This window comes from Podarcis vaucheri (assembly GCF_965113315.1).
Source record: "Podarcis vaucheri genome assembly, chromosome: 15".
NCBI classification, from domain to species: domain Eukaryota; kingdom Metazoa; phylum Chordata; class Lepidosauria; order Squamata; family Lacertidae; genus Podarcis; species Podarcis vaucheri.
This window is the reverse complement of record NC_138753.1, coordinates 23078053-23095705: the sequence shown is the minus strand read 5'-3', so window position 1 is coordinate 23095705 and position 17653 is coordinate 23078053. Positions and strand designations below refer to the sequence as shown.

General features: G+C 46.5%; 1 protein-coding gene across 2 annotated transcripts in view; it reads left to right on the top strand.

The window, feature by feature from the left end:
- The window catches only part of SORL1 (sortilin related receptor 1), a 114692-nt gene that overhangs the window by 70739 nt on the left and 26300 nt on the right, over window positions 1-17653 (top strand). For both annotated transcript variants that reach the window (XM_082200926.1, XM_082200925.1), the window contains exons 23-33: window positions 1611-1724; window positions 3017-3139; window positions 3676-3795; window positions 7083-7208; window positions 8727-8834; window positions 9372-9503; window positions 11404-11535; window positions 12693-12827; window positions 12937-13092; window positions 14964-15113; window positions 16236-16364. In XM_082200926.1, the coding sequence (XP_082057052.1) occupies window positions 1611-1724; window positions 3017-3139; window positions 3676-3795; window positions 7083-7208; window positions 8727-8834; window positions 9372-9503; window positions 11404-11535; window positions 12693-12827; window positions 12937-13092; window positions 14964-15113; window positions 16236-16364 (1425 nt within the window). The remainder of the gene's footprint in view (window positions 1-1610; window positions 1725-3016; window positions 3140-3675; window positions 3796-7082; window positions 7209-8726; window positions 8835-9371; window positions 9504-11403; window positions 11536-12692; window positions 12828-12936; window positions 13093-14963; window positions 15114-16235; window positions 16365-17653) is intronic.

Below are 17653 nucleotides of genomic sequence, written 5' to 3'. Positions count from 1 at the left end.
GCTTTGTGGAAGCCTGTCAAACTACAATTCCTAGAGCTTACCGGGAGAGTACACATAACAGTTACTGTGGTACAGAAACTGATATAAATGTGTGCTATACATACTCATTTATTTCATAAAATGTATATACCTCTTGATGGTGAAAAAAACAAGCAAACCTTAGACAGGTTTATGAAAAGAATAAAACCATCAATTTATCAGTAAAAAATAAAAAACTTTCAGAAACAATTAAACAATTAAAACAAACAATAAGCTAAAAAGCAGTTTAAAACACCTGACAGCTTTCTATCATAATCATAATTTATTATTTATACCCCATCCATTTGGCTAGGTTTTCCCAGCCACCCTGGGCGGCTCCCAACAAAATATTAATAATAAATAAAATAAAAAGCGATAAAACACCAAATATTAAAAACTTCCCTAAACAGGACTGCCTTCAGATGTCTTCTAAAAGTCAGATAGTTATTTATTTCCTTGACATCTGATGGGAGGGTGTTCCACAGGGTAGGTGCCACTACAGAGAAGCCCTTTTGCCTGGTTCCCTGTAACCTCACTTTTTGCAGTGAGGGAGCCGCCAGAAGGCCCTTCGTTCTGGACCTCGGTGTCTGGGCTGAATGATGAGGGTGGAGATGCTCCTTCAGGTATACAGGACTGAGGCCATTTTGGGCTTTAAAGGTCAGCACCTTTTTATATTTATATTCTGCCCATCTGGCTGGGTTTCCCCAGCCACTCTGAGTGGTTTACAGTACATATAAAAACATAGTAAAACATCAACGATTAAAAAGTTCCCAATACAGGGCTGCCTTCAGATGTTTTCTAAAAGTTGTGTAGTTCTTTATCTCCTTACCATCTGATGGGAGGGCGTTCCACAGGGCGGGCACCACCACCGAGAAGGCCCTCTGTCTGGTTCCCTGTAGCTTCACTTCTCTCAGTGAGGGAACTGCCAGAAGGCCCTCCGCGCTGGACCTCGGTGTCCAGGCAGAACGATGGGGATGGAGATGTTCCATCAGGTATACAGGGCCGAGGCTTGGGTAGGCTTTCCTAAATATGTTTTTAGCAGGCGCCAAACGAGTACAGTGAAGGCGACTGCTTGATGTCAATAGGCAGAAAGTTCCAAAGTTTGGGTGCTGTCACACTACAAGATTGATTGCTTACAAATGTGGAATGAGCGTTATGCAGCGCCTGTAACATTGCTAGTTCAGCGGTCGAGTAGGCATATTTAGGCTAAGGCAATCTCTCTGGTAAACTGGTCCTAAGCTGTTGTGCTATTTCTGTTGGAGGGCTAAATCCTGCCCCTTGTCTACAGTGAGGGGCCAAAGTCCCAAACTACTATGAGAACTGTAGCTCTGTGAGGGGAATAGGGGTCTCCTAGCAGCTCTTGGCATAGTTAACAAACCACAGCGCCCAGAATCCTTTGGGGGAAGCTATGTCTGTTAAAGTGGCATGACAGAGCTTTAAATGTATGGTTCAGATGTGACATTCTAAAGCTTTTCTGGGACCTGGCTTCTTAACGCTGCATTGTTCATTGAAGCCTGGCTATACTTTCCTTTTAATTTTTTGTTTGTCTGTGCTGGTTTCCTCACCTGCCCTTCTCTGCCACTGTGTACCAGAAAACACCTGTCTCTCCAACCAGTACAGATGTTCGAACGGGAATTGCATCAACAGCATTTGGCAGTGCGACAACGACAACGACTGTGGGGATATGAGCGACGAGAAGAATTGCCGTAAGTCAACATCGCCGCTCTGGTTCCCTCAAGTTGATTTGCACGGGAGCATACACCAAACAGTTCCCTTTCTTGAGAAGCTTTTTTGATTTTTGGCAAGAGGAAAGGGAGGTGTGAGAGGAGCAGGAAAGACATATACAGTCATACCTCGGGTTACAGACGCTTCAGGTTGTGTTTTTTCGGGTCACAGACCCGCTGAAACCTGGAAGTACCGGAACGGGTTACTTCCGGGTTTCGGTGGTTGCACGTGCGCAGAAGTACAAAATCGTGCTTTGTGCATGCGCAGAAGCGCTGAATCGCAACCCGCACGTGCACAGATGCGCCGCTGCGGGTTGCAAACACTGCAGGTTGTGAACGTGCATCCGCACAGATCACATTCGCAACCTGAGCGTCCACTGTAATATATACAGGTGCAGTTCTATGTGCTGAGTGTCCTAATTCTTCCAGCGCTGTTGTGTGGCTTGATATCCTTGATGCCTTACCAGGAACTGTTCAGTGAGTCTTAAAGTTCAGGTTATGACGGGAACTCACAGACGAGCAGCACAGGCAATATTGGATGTTGCTTCAGCACAGGTTAGACTTCCGCTGAGCATATTTATAGTTAGTGTTGCTGCTGCAACTCTTCCTGGCCTGTCATCATAGATCTCATCCACAGCACACAAGGAGTCAGATGTCTTCAAGAGGGGGACTCGGGCGCTGTCACCATTTTAAGTTTCCAGTCAGACATGCTGCAGCCTCCGAACACACGCCTGACTTAGGCCACATGGGGTAGTCTCTTTTTTAGTTTAGGAGCACTTTTAAAGAGAATGAGATATTTCTTTTTTTTAAAAAAATATTGAAGCAGTGGTAAGTCTGCTTCAATTTGGAATTTGTCTCAATTTGGAATTTGCGGACTGCAAAAGTTGAACCACCGATGTAGCTTGGAGTGTTTGTGTCTTCCAGCTCTGGTAGGCAGCAGCTCTCCAGGGTTCCAATTGAGGTCTTTGTGAACCCGGTCAAATGAAATCCTTTACCTGCAGATGATGGTAACTGAATTTCTGGTCCCACAGCTACAACTTTGCTCTGGCTCTCTGCCAAGATTGGGGACAGAGTCGTTGTAGATCATGGCATGTCCAAGACACAGTTCAGACAGGGAAATTTTAAGGATGGCCACATGGAATGGCTCCCCACTATCTGCCAGGCTAAGGAGAAACACGCTTCGACTGCCTGGGTTTATTTTAATAAAGCTGCTGGTCTCTCGTGGTGACTCATTTAGGCTCTCCAAATATTGCTCTTTCCTCCCCTCCCAATAGCAACCACTGTGTGTGATGTTGACACTCAGTTCCGGTGCCACGAGTCGGGGACCTGCGTCCCGCTGTCCTACAAGTGTGACCTGGAGGATGATTGTGGAGACAACAGTGACGAGAGCCACTGTGGTAAGTGTGACAGCACCACACATCTCAGGGGCTCTTTACACATATGGTGAATTTGCTGCTTAGGCAGTGTGTAACCCAGGGTCTGCCAACCCTTTTGTGTAGTTCTTTATCTCCTTAACATCTGATGGGAGGGCGTTCCACAGGGCGGGCACCACCACCGAGAAGGCCCTCTGCCTGGTTCCTTGTAACTTCACTTCTCAGTGAGGGAACCAGCAGAAGACCTTTGGAGGAGGCCCTCAGTGTCCGGGCTGAATGGTGAGGGTGGAGATGCTCCTTCAGTTATACTGGGCTGAGGCCATTTAGGACTTTAAAGGCCAGCACCAACATGTTGAATTGTGCTCAGAAATGTACTGGGAGCCAGGCGAGATCCTTTAGGACCTGTGTTACCTGGTCCCTGCAAGCAGCTGCCCCATCAGTAGGAAAACGGTATAACTTGGATAAGAAACCCATTCTTTCACTATAACTCAGTACTTTGTATTTGAATTCTCACACTCCCTTCCCTGGGTCTTTCCCCCCCCCTGCCCCCATGTTTGCAGAAACCCACCAGTGCCGCGAGGATGAATTCAGCTGCAACTCAGGGATGTGTGTTCGCCTGTCATGGAAGTGTGATGGGGATAACGATTGCCGAGACTGGTCTGATGAAGCAAACTGCACTAGTGAGCTCTTTTTTCCCATTTTATGCAAGCAATAAATCCTTGGTGGGAATTGATAATGACCTGATTACTCTTTAGCATTTTGGTTTGACCACATATTTTGTTTGTTTTTTTGTTAAAAGCTACTGGAGAATTATTTTGCACTTGTGGGGTAATCTTCAGTGGCAAAATACTGATTTTTCTATCACTCTCTTTTGTGGGATAGAAGTTTAACAATTAAATAAAATAACTCTTGATTCCCTTTTCCTCTCTTTTTGAAGACAAATTCCCTGCACATCATTCTAAATGTATTATGCGGAGGGAAAGTATGTCAATAACACAGTAGACTACAAATACTACAACTAATTCTCACCCTGGTATATTTTATCCAAGTTACTATTTATTAAGAAAAATCACTTTTTTGTCACTTTTGATGCTGTTCAACTGCAGTTGTCCCCCCCCCCTTTTTTTGTAAATTCTGTTCTTCTGTCTTTGCCTGCAGTGTTTAAAACTGGTTGGCAACTTTTGAGGAAATGTAACGTTTTTATTATCAGAGATGCACCTTGCCTAAAGTCTTTGGGCAGAGAGGCAGTTCATAAATATTAAAACTAAGGATACATCCCTTAGGAAGGACATGTACCTATGCATGTCCAAGGAAATTATGGAGAGGAGAAAACAGAATTGTTTGTAAGAAGAAGGAATGGTAACACTTATTCAGAGCAAATTTGCCAGGGCTTAAGCACTGAATTCTAGCCCCAGGATTAAAAAATATTCCACACACACACACACACACACACACACACACACACACACACCCCTTGTTCTGCACACCTCTTGACTTCTACACAAGAGGGGAGAAATTAGAATTCAGCAACGGAATTATCAGTCTCTTGCCAGTGAAGAGAGTGAATCTTCCCCCTCAGCAGCAAAATAATTCCCCTTTGCCCCCCCCCTATGAAATCAGTCCCTTGATGTTTTCCTCACTGTTTTTGCCATGAAGGCATTAAGGGGGGAAAGGGCAGGAAAAAGATAAGCTCTGAGGGGAAAGAGGAGACTGAGGAGATAGGCTGCTTTTGCTTTTTGTATTTGATGCTGGTGAATTGGGGCACAGCTGGAAGAAAGAGGGAGGGAAGAAAATAACTTAAAAGCCTGAGGGGAGGAGAGAGACAGGCGAAGAGCTGTGTCTAAGTAGGTATGCTCTGAACCAAGGGAGGAAGCGAACTGTGGCCTCTGTGGGAAAGGAGGGACAAAGTCTTCCTTTGAAACCTCAGAGTTTCCCGCCTTTGAAGAACCTGCATGCATAACAAACTGAGTGCCCCGTCACAGAACTGTGGTCGCTCCTCACAATGTTGCTTAGCTATTACGATTTCTATTTACTAGTCACTTCCCTCACGAAAGTCACCCAAAGCGACTTACGATAGAAAATACCAAAACCAATTTCAACAAACGCAACCAATGAAAACCTAAGAAACACTGTCTGTGCAAATGAAAGACAGGTCTCAAGAGATCCTGCCCCACTAAAAGAGGCCACAAGATGCTTCAAATTAAGGGCCAAATGCCTGAGGAAAGCTTTTTCATGGCACATAAAAATAGATAAAGATGGCACCAGTTGAGCCTGCCCAGGAAAAGCATTCCACAAGCAGGGAGCCACCACTGAAAAGGCCCTTCTCATGTTGCCATCCTCTGGACCTCCCATGAAGGTGGCACACTGAGATGGACCACCAGTGATGATCACAGGGTCCAGGTTGGTTCATCTGGGGAGAGCTGATCCTTGAGATATCAGGGCCCGAAGCCTGATATTATAAGGCTCTGTAGGTCGAAACCACCATTTGGAATTGAGCAAAGATATTTTATTGGCTCTCACTTGACTGTATTTGTCTTCACGTCCCTGAGGGCTGTCAGGATGGAGCAGCTGGTATTCTCATGACATAGGTACTCCTCGAGGGACATACATAACATTGCAGTGGCTTATCTTTCTTGCGAGTTTCCAAGACTGATAGGACAGCAGCCCACTCTGAAAAGACTGTTGTTGTTGTGGAATGTTATTTTGTTAAAGCCTGGCTTGAAATTATCTGAGGATAGCAGTTATTTTAGAAGCAGCTCATCTGGCGGCTGTGCAGGCTGAATTCATGCCTCTTATCAAAAATAATTGCATTTCACAGTGATTCTTAATAGAATATTACTGCTGGAAGAGCATAGCAGCTTAGAATATCAGGAAGCACGTCACTTGCATGTTGGCAGTAAGTAGCGTGCAATTCAATTATGGCAAACGTTACTTCCTTTCTTGAGAAATAGAGTCCTGGCAATATATTTTTCTATATTGGCAATATCCCCCCCCCCACTGACAATATGAAATCCTAAAAGCTCATCAGCTTTTGCTTCCTTAACCCAGCCTTGTGCCTTCCTCCTGTGGCACCTGCTAAAGGTCTCAGTATATAGACCTCAAAACCCCACAATATACAGGATACATTTTTCTTCTCCTGCTGAGTTGCGGTTTGCGCTGGCTCAGCCTCTCCATCATTGAACATGCCTCCTTAGATATCTTGGTTTAGTGGCGGGGGGGGGGTATATAAAAGGAGTATTCCTGGATGCCAAGATCCACGTTTGGGAAAGTACTCTTTGATGAGAGAACCCCAGCAGAGATTTAAAATCATGAAATAAGGGAAACGTGGCAATGTAGGCTGTCAGACCTTTAAAATATACCCTTGTAAGGTTCCTTGTAATCAACCGCGGGTCTGTAAACCAAATCTTATAAGAAGTGGTTTGAGAGAGTTGGATAAGTTTAGCCTGGAGAAGAGAAGATCTGAGAGGTGATACGATAGCCCTCTTCCAATATCAGAAGAGGCTGTCACATAGAAGATGGAGGAAGCTTGTTTTCTGCTGCTCCAGAGGGTAGGACCTGGACTAGTAGATTCAAATCACAAGAAAAGAGATTCCAACTAAACATTGGGAAGAACCTTCTGACTGTAAGAGCTGTCCAACAGTGGACTCCCCCAGAAGGTGGTGGACTCTCCTTCAATGGAGGTTTTCCAACAGAGGTTGGATGACCATCTTTCAAGGGGTCCTTAACTGTTTTTCCTGCATTGCAGGGAGTTGAATTAGGTGACCCTTCCAACTGTGCAGTTATTTGATTCTGGCATCTCTATGTAGGGCAGGTAAAGACTCCTTCCTGAAGCCCCGGAGAGCTGCTTCTGATGGGCGTAGGTAATCCAGAGCCAGATGGACCAGTGCTCTTGAGTCGGTGTCAGACACCTTGTTCTTACCACTTAAGGTCACCTCTCAACGGTGTCTCCACTGTTTTTGCTTTTCAGCAGTGTACCACACTTGCGAAGCCTCCAGCTTCCAGTGCCATAATGGGCACTGCATCCCCCAGAGGTGGGCGTGTGATGGTGACGCCGACTGCCAAGATGGATCTGATGAGGACCCCACCAACTGTGGTATGGGAGGGGCTCTCAGCTGCACTGGGGAGGGTGGAAGATGGTTTCCCTCTGCCTAAATGGACAGTCCGCAGCACACTTGAGGAGAGAAGGAGGTCTTGGGATGTTTGTCTGGGGACTAGGACCCTTAATACAGAGTTAGCTAGCATGGCGCCCTCTAGATGTTATTGGACTACAACACCCATGTGCTCCAGCCTTCGTGGCCAATGGTCAGAGCTGACGAGAGTTGCAGTTTGAAACATGTGGAGGCTGCCATGTTGGCCACACCAGCCCTATTAGGAGGTTTCACTCATTCAGTGGAACAAGCTATGGGTTGGCCTTCCCAGGTATGATTTCACATGTCTCTTTCCAGAAGAGAGAATGTGGAGTGAGGTACTCCTCCCACTCATTCCCACCTCAGCATTTAGACCAGCTTTCCATGACATTTGACCCTTCAGATATTGTTAGACTACAACTCCCATCAGCCCTGACCTTTTTTCATACTGGCTGGGACTGCAGCATAGTTTGGTCTACCTATTGGCAATGATGGCGGCATGGGTCTCCATCTTCCAAGACCTAGGCCCGAAACCTCAGTCCATCTGAATGCCACTGAACAGCTGTTGAGGCTGATTTCGCAGCAGCATCAGGCTGACTCCTGTAGTGCTGACTCCAGGTGCTAGACTTGATGGAATTTGGATGCGACCTGCATTGTGTCTTTGTTAACATCCACAATCCACCCACCTCCAAGGTACACCTAAAAAGGACTCCAAATGTCTTGGAAGAAACCTTAAGACTATCTTCCCCAGCCTGATGACTTCCATCAGTTGTTGGCTTCCAATTCCTATCGGCATGGTCAGTGGTCAGGGATGGAAGGATATCCAACAATATCTGCATGACACCAGGTTGGGAGAGGCTGTTTTAGACACCGTCCCTTGTGACGTGGGAGGAACTCCGTCCCAGTTCCTGCCCTGCTTTCTCTGTAGAAACAGGGTGGTTTTTTAAAAAAAACCTCCTGTTCCATTGTTTCTTATCCTTTGGTTAGGGAATGGGAGGAGAGGAGTCCTGGGTGAACCTTGTGAAAAACCCAACACTCTTCCTTTATTCAGGGGCCATTGGTTAGAGCCAGTGTGGTATAGTGGTTAAAGTGTTGGATGAGGACCTTGGGAGACCAGGGTTCAAATCCCTACTCAGCCGTGAAGCTTACTTAGTGACTTAGAGCCAGTCACTGCTTCTCACAGGTTTGTTGTTGGTCTGCTTGGAGAAAAAGTGGGATATAAATGTGATAGATAGATAGATAGATAGATAGATAGATAGATAGATAGATGTGATCCAATTTCTGCAATTTCACCCTTCCTGGTGAAGGAAGTCTTGTGTGTTCACTCTTGGTCTGGGCTTGATGTTCATGCCAGCCATATAATTCTCTACCTGGCCCCGCTTTGGTGGAGCATTTTGGATCTATGGAGGCACACCCTGGAAGTTGTTCGTCATTGAATGTTTTCTGTGTTTGTTCTGTTATTACAATTGAACTGAACTGAGCAGAGAAGAAGTGCAACGGCTTCCAGTGCCCTAACGGGGGTTGCATCCCTTCCAGCAAGCGCTGCAATGGGGTCCGCGACTGCTCTGACGGCTCTGACGAAGAGCATTGTGGTGAGTGCGTCTGTGGGGTTGTGCGCTGGGATGATAGGGGGTCTTGGTGGTGTGAGGAAGGTATTATTATTTAATACTATTCTAATGATTGTTGAATGTTACCTTTTTGATGTAGGTTGCCTCTTTTAAAGTTTTATTATCACGTTTTTGTATTGCATTAGATTGTTATAAGATGTACATTTTTTGTTTCTTCAGCTTGTAAACCACCTTGAGTATTGTAAGATAGAAATATGGTATACAAATTAAAAAATGAAATGATCCAGGAATGTCAGGAGATAAATTGCCCCACCGCTTTAAACCCTGGGCAGGCTTCATGCATAATGTTCAACAGCGGTCTACTGAGGTTTTATTAAACCACAGTTTACTGTTACATTCAACCAGGCCATTCACTGAACGAGCAGGCGATGAGCCAAAGGAAATAGCAAAAGGAGAGTCCATTCTAAAGGACATGTTGGGGAGGGGGGGAGGAAAACACAATCCTGGTTCTCTTCACCTTTTAAAACTCTATTTTCTGTCTGATTGCTTGGCTGTCTGCAGAGCCCATCTGTACGCGCTACATGGATTTCGTGTGTAAGAATCGGCAGCAGTGTTTGCTGCGTTCCATGGTGTGTGATGGCACCGTGCACTGTCGAGATGGCTCAGATGAAGACTCTGCCTATGCAGGATGCTGTAAGCATTGTTAAAAAATTTTTGCTTTGCTTGGTTTTTTTTTTCTTCCAAGCAGGGCAAGGCTTGGGCACCATGGTAATTAAGCACTCCGTAACAGCAGCTGGTCCACCTTTTCTCATATAACCTTCCTGTCTTGGAAATAAAGAGCCCCAAGGGCTTTCTCATTAAACAATTGTAGAGATGTTACAGAATCTCCAGTTTCTGTGCTGTTGAGCCAATGCAATGCAGAGGAAGGGAATCTTTTGCAGCCCAGGGGCCACATTTCCTTCTGGGCAAGCTTTCAGGGGGCCACATGCCCATGTGGGTGGGGCCAAAGGCAAAAGTGGGCTAAGCCGCAGGTGCAAATTTCACATTTACACTATATGCTCAGCTCTATACTCTGTTGCCTTACAAGGTTCTGGTAAGAAGATAATGTATGCGAAGCAGCCTTTGAACAATCTCTGAAGTGCTATTATAAACACTAGGTGTTAGATAACCCAGTTGCTGAATTCAGCCCCATTGCTTGTAATGTGTGATTGCAGAATCACATAGTATTTATTTATTTTAATGATTTATATATAGCTTAGTATGGCAGTTTCTAAGCAGAGTACAAAAGGGATACAACCTAAAAATCATTTAAAATTAACCATAAAATCAGAAGGAGAAAACTGTTGAAATAAAAAGGAGTCTTCATCGTGAGCCGGAAGCTGTACAGTAACTGTTATCACGGGGTGTGGGTGTGCATCCAACTTTTCATACCAAGTGGGCTGCAAGAGTACTTCGACACAGAACCTGCGTGCCACACCCTGAATTAAATTTCCATATCATAAATTTAAAAGTGTTCACAGTACAATAGTACCTTGGTTTAAGAACAGCTTAGTTTATGAGCAACTTGGATTAAGAACGCTGCTAACCCGGAAGTAGGTGTTTTGGTTTGTGAACTTTGCCTTGGGAGCACAACACGTTCCGCTTCCTGTTGAGGGTGTTCCATTTGTAAATTGAGTCCCCTGCTGCTACCGGAAAGCACGCCTTGGATTAAGAACGGACTTCTGGATTAAGTTCATAAACCAAGGTACCCCTGTATAGTTAATATCATTTAGTATACACAATGCACCTAATTAATATACATACAATCAAGGCAATTGACCTACAGTGAACACAATGTGCGCAATTAATATAGGCAATATAGACAATTAATATATTTAATTAAACATATATAATAAAATACCCAATTGGTAGATTCGATTCGTTTAATATTAAACAAAATGAGTACACTAGCGGATGCATGTGCTTTTGTTAACAACTCATGACACACAAAATATTTTCTTTGCGGCTTTAGTATGTTTTTTTCTTGGACGTTGCCGAGGGTCGCAGAGTGGGTTGGGCCCCTCTGTATTTTAGCATAGTACAAATGCTCAGGCTGAAAGGGGAGGATCCAACACAGCCTCAGCAAGAACTGTATAGGCCAGGGGTCAGCAAACTTTTTTAGCAGGGGGCCGGTCCACTGTCCCTCAACCATGTGGTGGGCTGGACTATATTTTTTTTGGGGGGGGGATGAACGAATCTCTATGCCCCACAAATAACCCAGAGATGCATTTTAAATAAAAGCACACATTCTACTCATGTAAAAACACAATGATTCCGGGACCGTCCGCGGGCCAGATTTAGAAGGCGATTGGGCCAGATCCGGCTCCCAGGCCTTAGTTTGCCTACCCATGGTATAGGCTCTCTTCTGCCTTGTCCACATGTATACCAAATGGAAGAGGCAGTGACGGGGTGGAATATGAAAACATTGCCTTATCACTGCAGCTCTTACATATGCTAGGTGGGGAGGAGGCAGCAATCGCCAAGGAGGCACAGACTTGGAAAATGCCATTTGTGGTTGTTTCTAAAACAACAAAATCAATTCTTTAACTTGCAGCCCAAGACCCTGAGTTCCACCACACTTGTGACCAGTTTAGCTTCCAGTGCCAAAATGGTGTGTGCATTAGTTTGGTGTGGAAATGTGACGGCATGGATGACTGTGGGGACTATTCCGATGAGGCGAACTGTGGTGAGTAGAAAAAGGAAAGAAAAAAGAATCCTGCTCCTCATCCTCTCTCTCTCTCTCCTCTGATAATGGAAATAGATGAGGAGCAGCCCCCTATGGAGCTAGAACCCAAGGGTTGGGTCTGTTTGGGGCAGAGTCTCCTCATCAGTGCTGTAATGGCCCATGGTTGCAGGAGGCTGAAGATCCGTTACTATTTCTGTAGCCGGCTTTCTGTCTCCATCATCCAAGAGTCGTCCAATCAGCATCAAAGGGGAGCTTTTTAAACGGCATGAGATGAAGCATTCTCACCCTTTGTGCTGATTGGTGCCAAACAGAGTGACAGGAAGGCAGCCAGCCAGAGGATTGGCTCCTGGGTCACTCTGGAGAAGGTGTTTGGGCAGAGCACCTAGGAGGGTGCTAAGCATTTAGGGAACACTGAAAAACTCAAGATTCTTCCGTTTCAAGAGAATAGTGTGGAAGTTCCATTACCTACCATGGAACTTCAAGGTAAGTGTGAGCCAGTGTGGTGTAGTGGTTAAGAGCGGTAGTCTCGTAATCTGGTGAACCGGGTTCGCGTCTCCGCTCCTCCACATGCAGCTGCTGGGTGACCTTGGGCCAGTCACACTTCTTTGAAGTCTCTCAGCCCCACTCACCTCACAGAGTGTTTGTTGTGGGGGAGGAAGGGAAAGGAGAATGTTAGCCGCTATGAGACTCCTTCGGGTAGTGATAAAGCGGGATATCAAATCCAAACTCTTCTTCTTCTTCTAAACACACTCTAAAAGAAGAAGCACGCCAGATCCCTTGCCCATGTACTTGCACAGAAAATTGCAGATCTAGCTGGAAGGCAACACTTGGGAGATCTGCATTGATTGTTGCAATGAAATCCTGCAATTCCTCACAGAGCTACAATTTCCAGAGTTCCCTGTGAAGAGAGCTTGACTGTTAAAGCACTCTGGGAATTATAGTTCTGTGAGGGGAATAGGGGCCTCCTAGCAACCGCCAACACTCTTAACAAACTACAGCTCCCGGGATTAATTCATGCCTGTTTAAAGTGGTGTGATAACTGCTTTAAACGTTTAATGCTGATGAGGCCTCAGTTTCAGCCTTGGTTTCTTTTATTCCGTGCTTACTCAATTGCACTTAGTAGGCAGGAGATGATGGGAACTCTTTGTCCTCCTCAGAAAACCCAACCGAAGCCCCAAACTGCTCTCGGTACTATCAGTTCCAGTGTGACAATGGGCACTGCATCCCTAATAGGTGGAAATGTGACAAAGAGAACGACTGTGGCGACTGGTCCGATGAGAAGGCCTGCGGAGGTAAGAAAGTGAGCAAAAGGAAGGAGTTGTTTGGAGGACTTGCTAGACCCGCGGTCAGGTTGCCCTAGGCTGTTCTTGATGAGATCCCGTCTTACCGGTTTAATTTTAGGTTCAGCTGTCGTCCCCGCCACCACCTTGGCCCCTGCCACGTGTTCGCCTAACCACTTCCGGTGCAATGGCGGTGCTTGCATCATGAACAGCTGGGTTTGTGACGGATACCGGGACTGTGCAGACGGCTCTGACGAGGATGCTTGCCCCACGACACGTAAGGCTCCCTCGCTAAGCGCTGCTCCTGTTTTAATTTTTCTACAGCTTCTTCATCTGCCTCCCCCCCCCCACCCCACACTGGGCTTGTGGTCTACATTGCATTGAAAAGGGACTGAGGAGAAAGCTAAGGGGTCATATGTGTGGGAGTGTTGAGGATAGTAGGAGAGGATATATTGATTAAATCCTATCCTTCCTCACTCACGCTAGTGAGCTAGTAGCAGAGCACATTCCCTTGTACATTGCAAGTAGCTAGTTGATGGATTCGTTAGAACCGTTTGAGTTTAGCAATCCAGTCCGGCTTGTCCAGATTGGATAGTTCCCTCTTGAAAACAATAATGACACAACAGTTTTCTTTTAAAAGTAATGATAAGGTTTACTTACATTCAGTTTACAGTATGCTCCCGAAGGCAGTCTTTAGCTAGTAGTTACAAAGAAAAGCGTGGGTTCATCCTCTGTGAGGGGTGAGCCCATGTGCTGCTGGGTGAGCCCATGAGAGCCAGCACACAGCAAAAGGCAAGATGGAATAAGGCGAAAAATATGGAATAAGGCTAAAAAGGAAGATGGCTGCATGACCAGCCCTTTTGTAGGGTCTGCTAGGGTCACACCCATCTACCTGGTCAAACACAGGGGGAGGATGCTCCAGACCAGGTGTGACAGGAAGTCCTCCTGGCTGGACACTGAGATCCAGCGCCGAGGGCCTTCTGGCGGTTCCCTCATTGTGAGAAGTGAGGTTACAGGGAACCAGGCAGAGGGCCTTCTCGGTAGTGGCGCCCGCCCTGTGGAACGCCCTCCCACCAGATGTCAAAGAGATAAATAATTACCTGACATTCAGAAGACACCTTAAGGCAGCCCTGTTCAGGGAAGTTGTTAATATTTAATGCTGCATTGTTTTTAACACTCGATTGGGGACTGCCCAGAGTGGCTGGGGAAACTCAGCTAAATGGGCGGGGTATAAATAATAAATTATTATTATTATTATTATTATTATTATTATTATTATTATTATTATTATTATTCCCCTGTGTGTCCACTCTGGGCAAACAGGAAATATTGTATTTGACTGCTTTTGTGCTGTTACATCCCACAATATAGAGCACTGAAGGCAGGGGCTGGCATGCTCAGAAGCTTGTCCAGGGATTCCCTGAGCCGATCGGGAATGGCAGGCTGGCTCCACCATTAACATCTCCTTGCAGTATGCAACCCTAAAAGTCTGTCTGGGGCCACGTGGCCACGTCCACACCATACATTTAAAGTGCTATGGCACCACTTTAAACAGTCATAGCTTTCCACCCAGTAATTCTGAGAGCTCTAGTTTGCTAAGGATGCTGAGAATTGTTAGGAGCTCCCCACCTCCTAGAGCTACAATTCAGTTCCCTGGGAAGAGGGACTGGTTGTTAAACCACTCCGTGGTCTGGGTGTGTCCTGAGATTTGCTCTTCGTTCACATGGGTCTGTTCAGTGCCCGGTATGGATTAAGCGAGCTCTTTAGAACGATTCCGAAAAGTGTGCTAGGGTTCTTGAGCAGAAGGCGTTTCCCCGAAGGAAGGAAGTTTGGAAACCTGACTTAGAGGAGCAGCAGGTGGCAACAGGGACAGAGGTTCCTCTGGAGTAGCACTCCAGCCTTCTGAAGCCCATTAGCAGGGTGGACGAAGTCTTTGCTCAGCTTTTTTTGAGGCTGCTGTAGGTTGTCCTCATCCCTCATGGCAGGCAGAGGCTGCCATCTGGTGGTAAGGAAAGCGAATCAACTTTTTCTTTTTTTGGACCAGTGAAAGTCATAAAAGTGAAATGCACATAAAAGATGCAGAATCTAGTTTTGCTTCTAATGTGGGTTTTTTAAAAATATGCTTCTCTCTCTACCCCGCCTGCCCAGCAATCGGTGCAACTTCAACATCGCCCAGTGTCCCCGGACGATGCAGTCGATTTGAGTTTGAGTGCCAGCAGATGAAGAAATGTGTCCCAAATTGGAAGCGCTGTGACGGCTTGAGAGACTGTCAGGATGGCACTGATGAACTGAACTGCCGTAAGTGCTTATTGGGATTGTGTTGAGCAGAGCACCCCTGGCTGCTTGTCATCGCCCCTCCTCAAACTCTGGTTCAGATTGTGCAAAACGGGCCTCTTTATTTCTCTGGCTGTCTATGCACAAGGCACAAGGGCCACAGGTACCTGTGGATATCCAAGCAATGGCTCACTCCTAGGGAGAGGTTTGAATCTGCAAGTGAAGTCCTCTTGCTTGCTGTTGATAGGGAAGGGAACATTTACCCGACTTGTCTCCCTGTGCCTGCAACGCCCCCGTCCCCAAACCTCAATTCATTGATGCCTCCATCTGACCTGTGCTGTCATTTGCACATATGCAATGACTGTTTCAACTGTACACATCTTGTTTTGAGGGACGCGGGTGGCACTGTGGTTTAAACCACAGAGCCTAGGGCTTGCTGATCAGAAGGTCAGCGGTTCGAATCCCTGCGACGGGGTGAGCTCCCGTTGCTCAGTCCGTGCTCCTGCCAACCTAGCAGTTCGAAAGCATGTCAAAGTGCAAGTAGATAAATAGGTACCACTCTGGCGGGAAGGTAAACGGCATTTCCGTGCGCTGCTCTGGTTCTCCAGAAGCGGCTTAGTCATGCTAGCCACATGACCCGGAAGCTGTACGCCAGTTCCCTTGGCCAGTAAAGCAAGATGAGCACTGCAACCCCAGAGTCGTCTGCAACTGGACCTAACGGTCAGGGGTCCCTTTACCCAGTGTGGGAGCCAGTGTGGTGTAGTGGTTAAGAGCGGTAGACTCGTAATCTGGGGAACTGGGTTCACGTCTCCGCTCCTCCACATGCAGCTGCTGGGTGACCTTGGGCTAGTCACACTTCTTTGAAGGCTCTCAGCCCCACTCACCTCACAGAGTGTTTGTTGTGGGGGAGGAAGGGAATGTTAGCCGCTTTGAGACTCCTTTGGGTAGTGATCAAGCGGGATATCAAATCCAAACACTTCTACCTTTACCTATACACCAAACAGAAGTATTTCTCAAGGAACTATGGGATATTTGTGGATTGTGGTTAACGTCATGCGTACTCGGCTTTAAACACTGGAGGTGGGAACGCATTGCAGGCAGAGTAAATGGTAATGTGTGCACGGCCTTATTCTTTCTGTGTTCCAGCTACTCACAGCACCTTGTCGTGCCCTAATGGGTTCAAGTGTGAAGATGGAGAGGCTTGCATCACCATGACGGAGAGATGTGACGGGTTCCTGGATTGCTCAGACAGTAGCGACGAAGGAAACTGTACCGGTAAGTCATGCTGCCCTGCTGGACATATAAGACCCTTTGCAACATCTACTGTGTTTCAGTGGAGTAGTGGGTCAGCTGATGGGTGCTGACTGCAGACCTTGCAGTTCTCAGGGAACTCTCCCAACTGCAGCTCATCCCAGTGGAATTGGCGGTGGTGCTGACAGCAACCGCCCCCTGGGAACTGGGAACTCCCAAGTGCAACCAACCACAGCTGCAAACCTCACTTTTGACAGGGACTAGTTGTGCTTGGGTGTTCCCGGGTGGAAGCAGTTCCAGCAGGGTTTGCATCTGGCGCCAAAGGCAAGTCATCAAATGCAAGTCTGGTTGGGACAAGGAGCAATTTGGGTGTGTGCCTGAAGGCTCTTGATTGCAAGATCTTCACCTGTTATCTTTAGATGACGGGTGAAGGGCAGACGGGCATGGCTTGGATAAAGCAATTGGGACTGTTTAGTTTAGAGAAAGGGCGAGAAAGAGGCAACACAACAGAAGCTTATGCAATTATGAGTAGCGTGGAGAAAGTGGATGGAAGAAAGTTTTTATCCCTCTCTCATAGCGTTGCAATCTCCAGTGAAGCTGAACGTCGGAACATTCAGGATGGATAAAAAGGAAAGCACTTTTTCATGCGGCACATAGTTAAACTGTGGGACTCCCACAGAAGGCAGTGATGGCCACAAACCTGAATAGCTTTAAAATGGCATTAGATGAATCCATGGAGGGTGTGACTTAATGGATGATGGCTGTGCTGTGCCTCCAAAATCAGGCAGCAATGCTTCTGAATTCTCATTGCTGGGAACGACAGGAGCGGGGAGCACTCATGTGCCGGGGTCCAGATTTCAGGTTTCCCACTGTGAGAACAGGATTCTAGACTAGATGGGCCATTGGCCTTATCCATCAGGCTTTGCTTGTGTTCTTATGAATAATAATAATAATAATAATAATAATAATAATAATAATAATAATAATAATAATAATTTATTATTTGTACCCCGCCCATCTGGCTGGGTTTCCCCAGCCACTCTGGGCGGCTTCCACAGAGACCAAAAATACACTAAAATGTCACACATTAAAAACTTCCCTGAACAGGGCTGCCTTAAGATGTCTTCTGAATGTCAGGTAGTTGTTTATCGCTTTGACATCTGATGGGAGGGCGTTCCACAGGGCGGGCGCCACGACCAAGAAGGCCCTCCGTTTGGTTCCCTGTAGCTTTGTTTCTTGCAATGAGGGAACTGCTAGAAGGCCCTCGGCGCTGGACCTCAGCGTCCGGGCAGAATGATGGGGTCAGTTTCGGA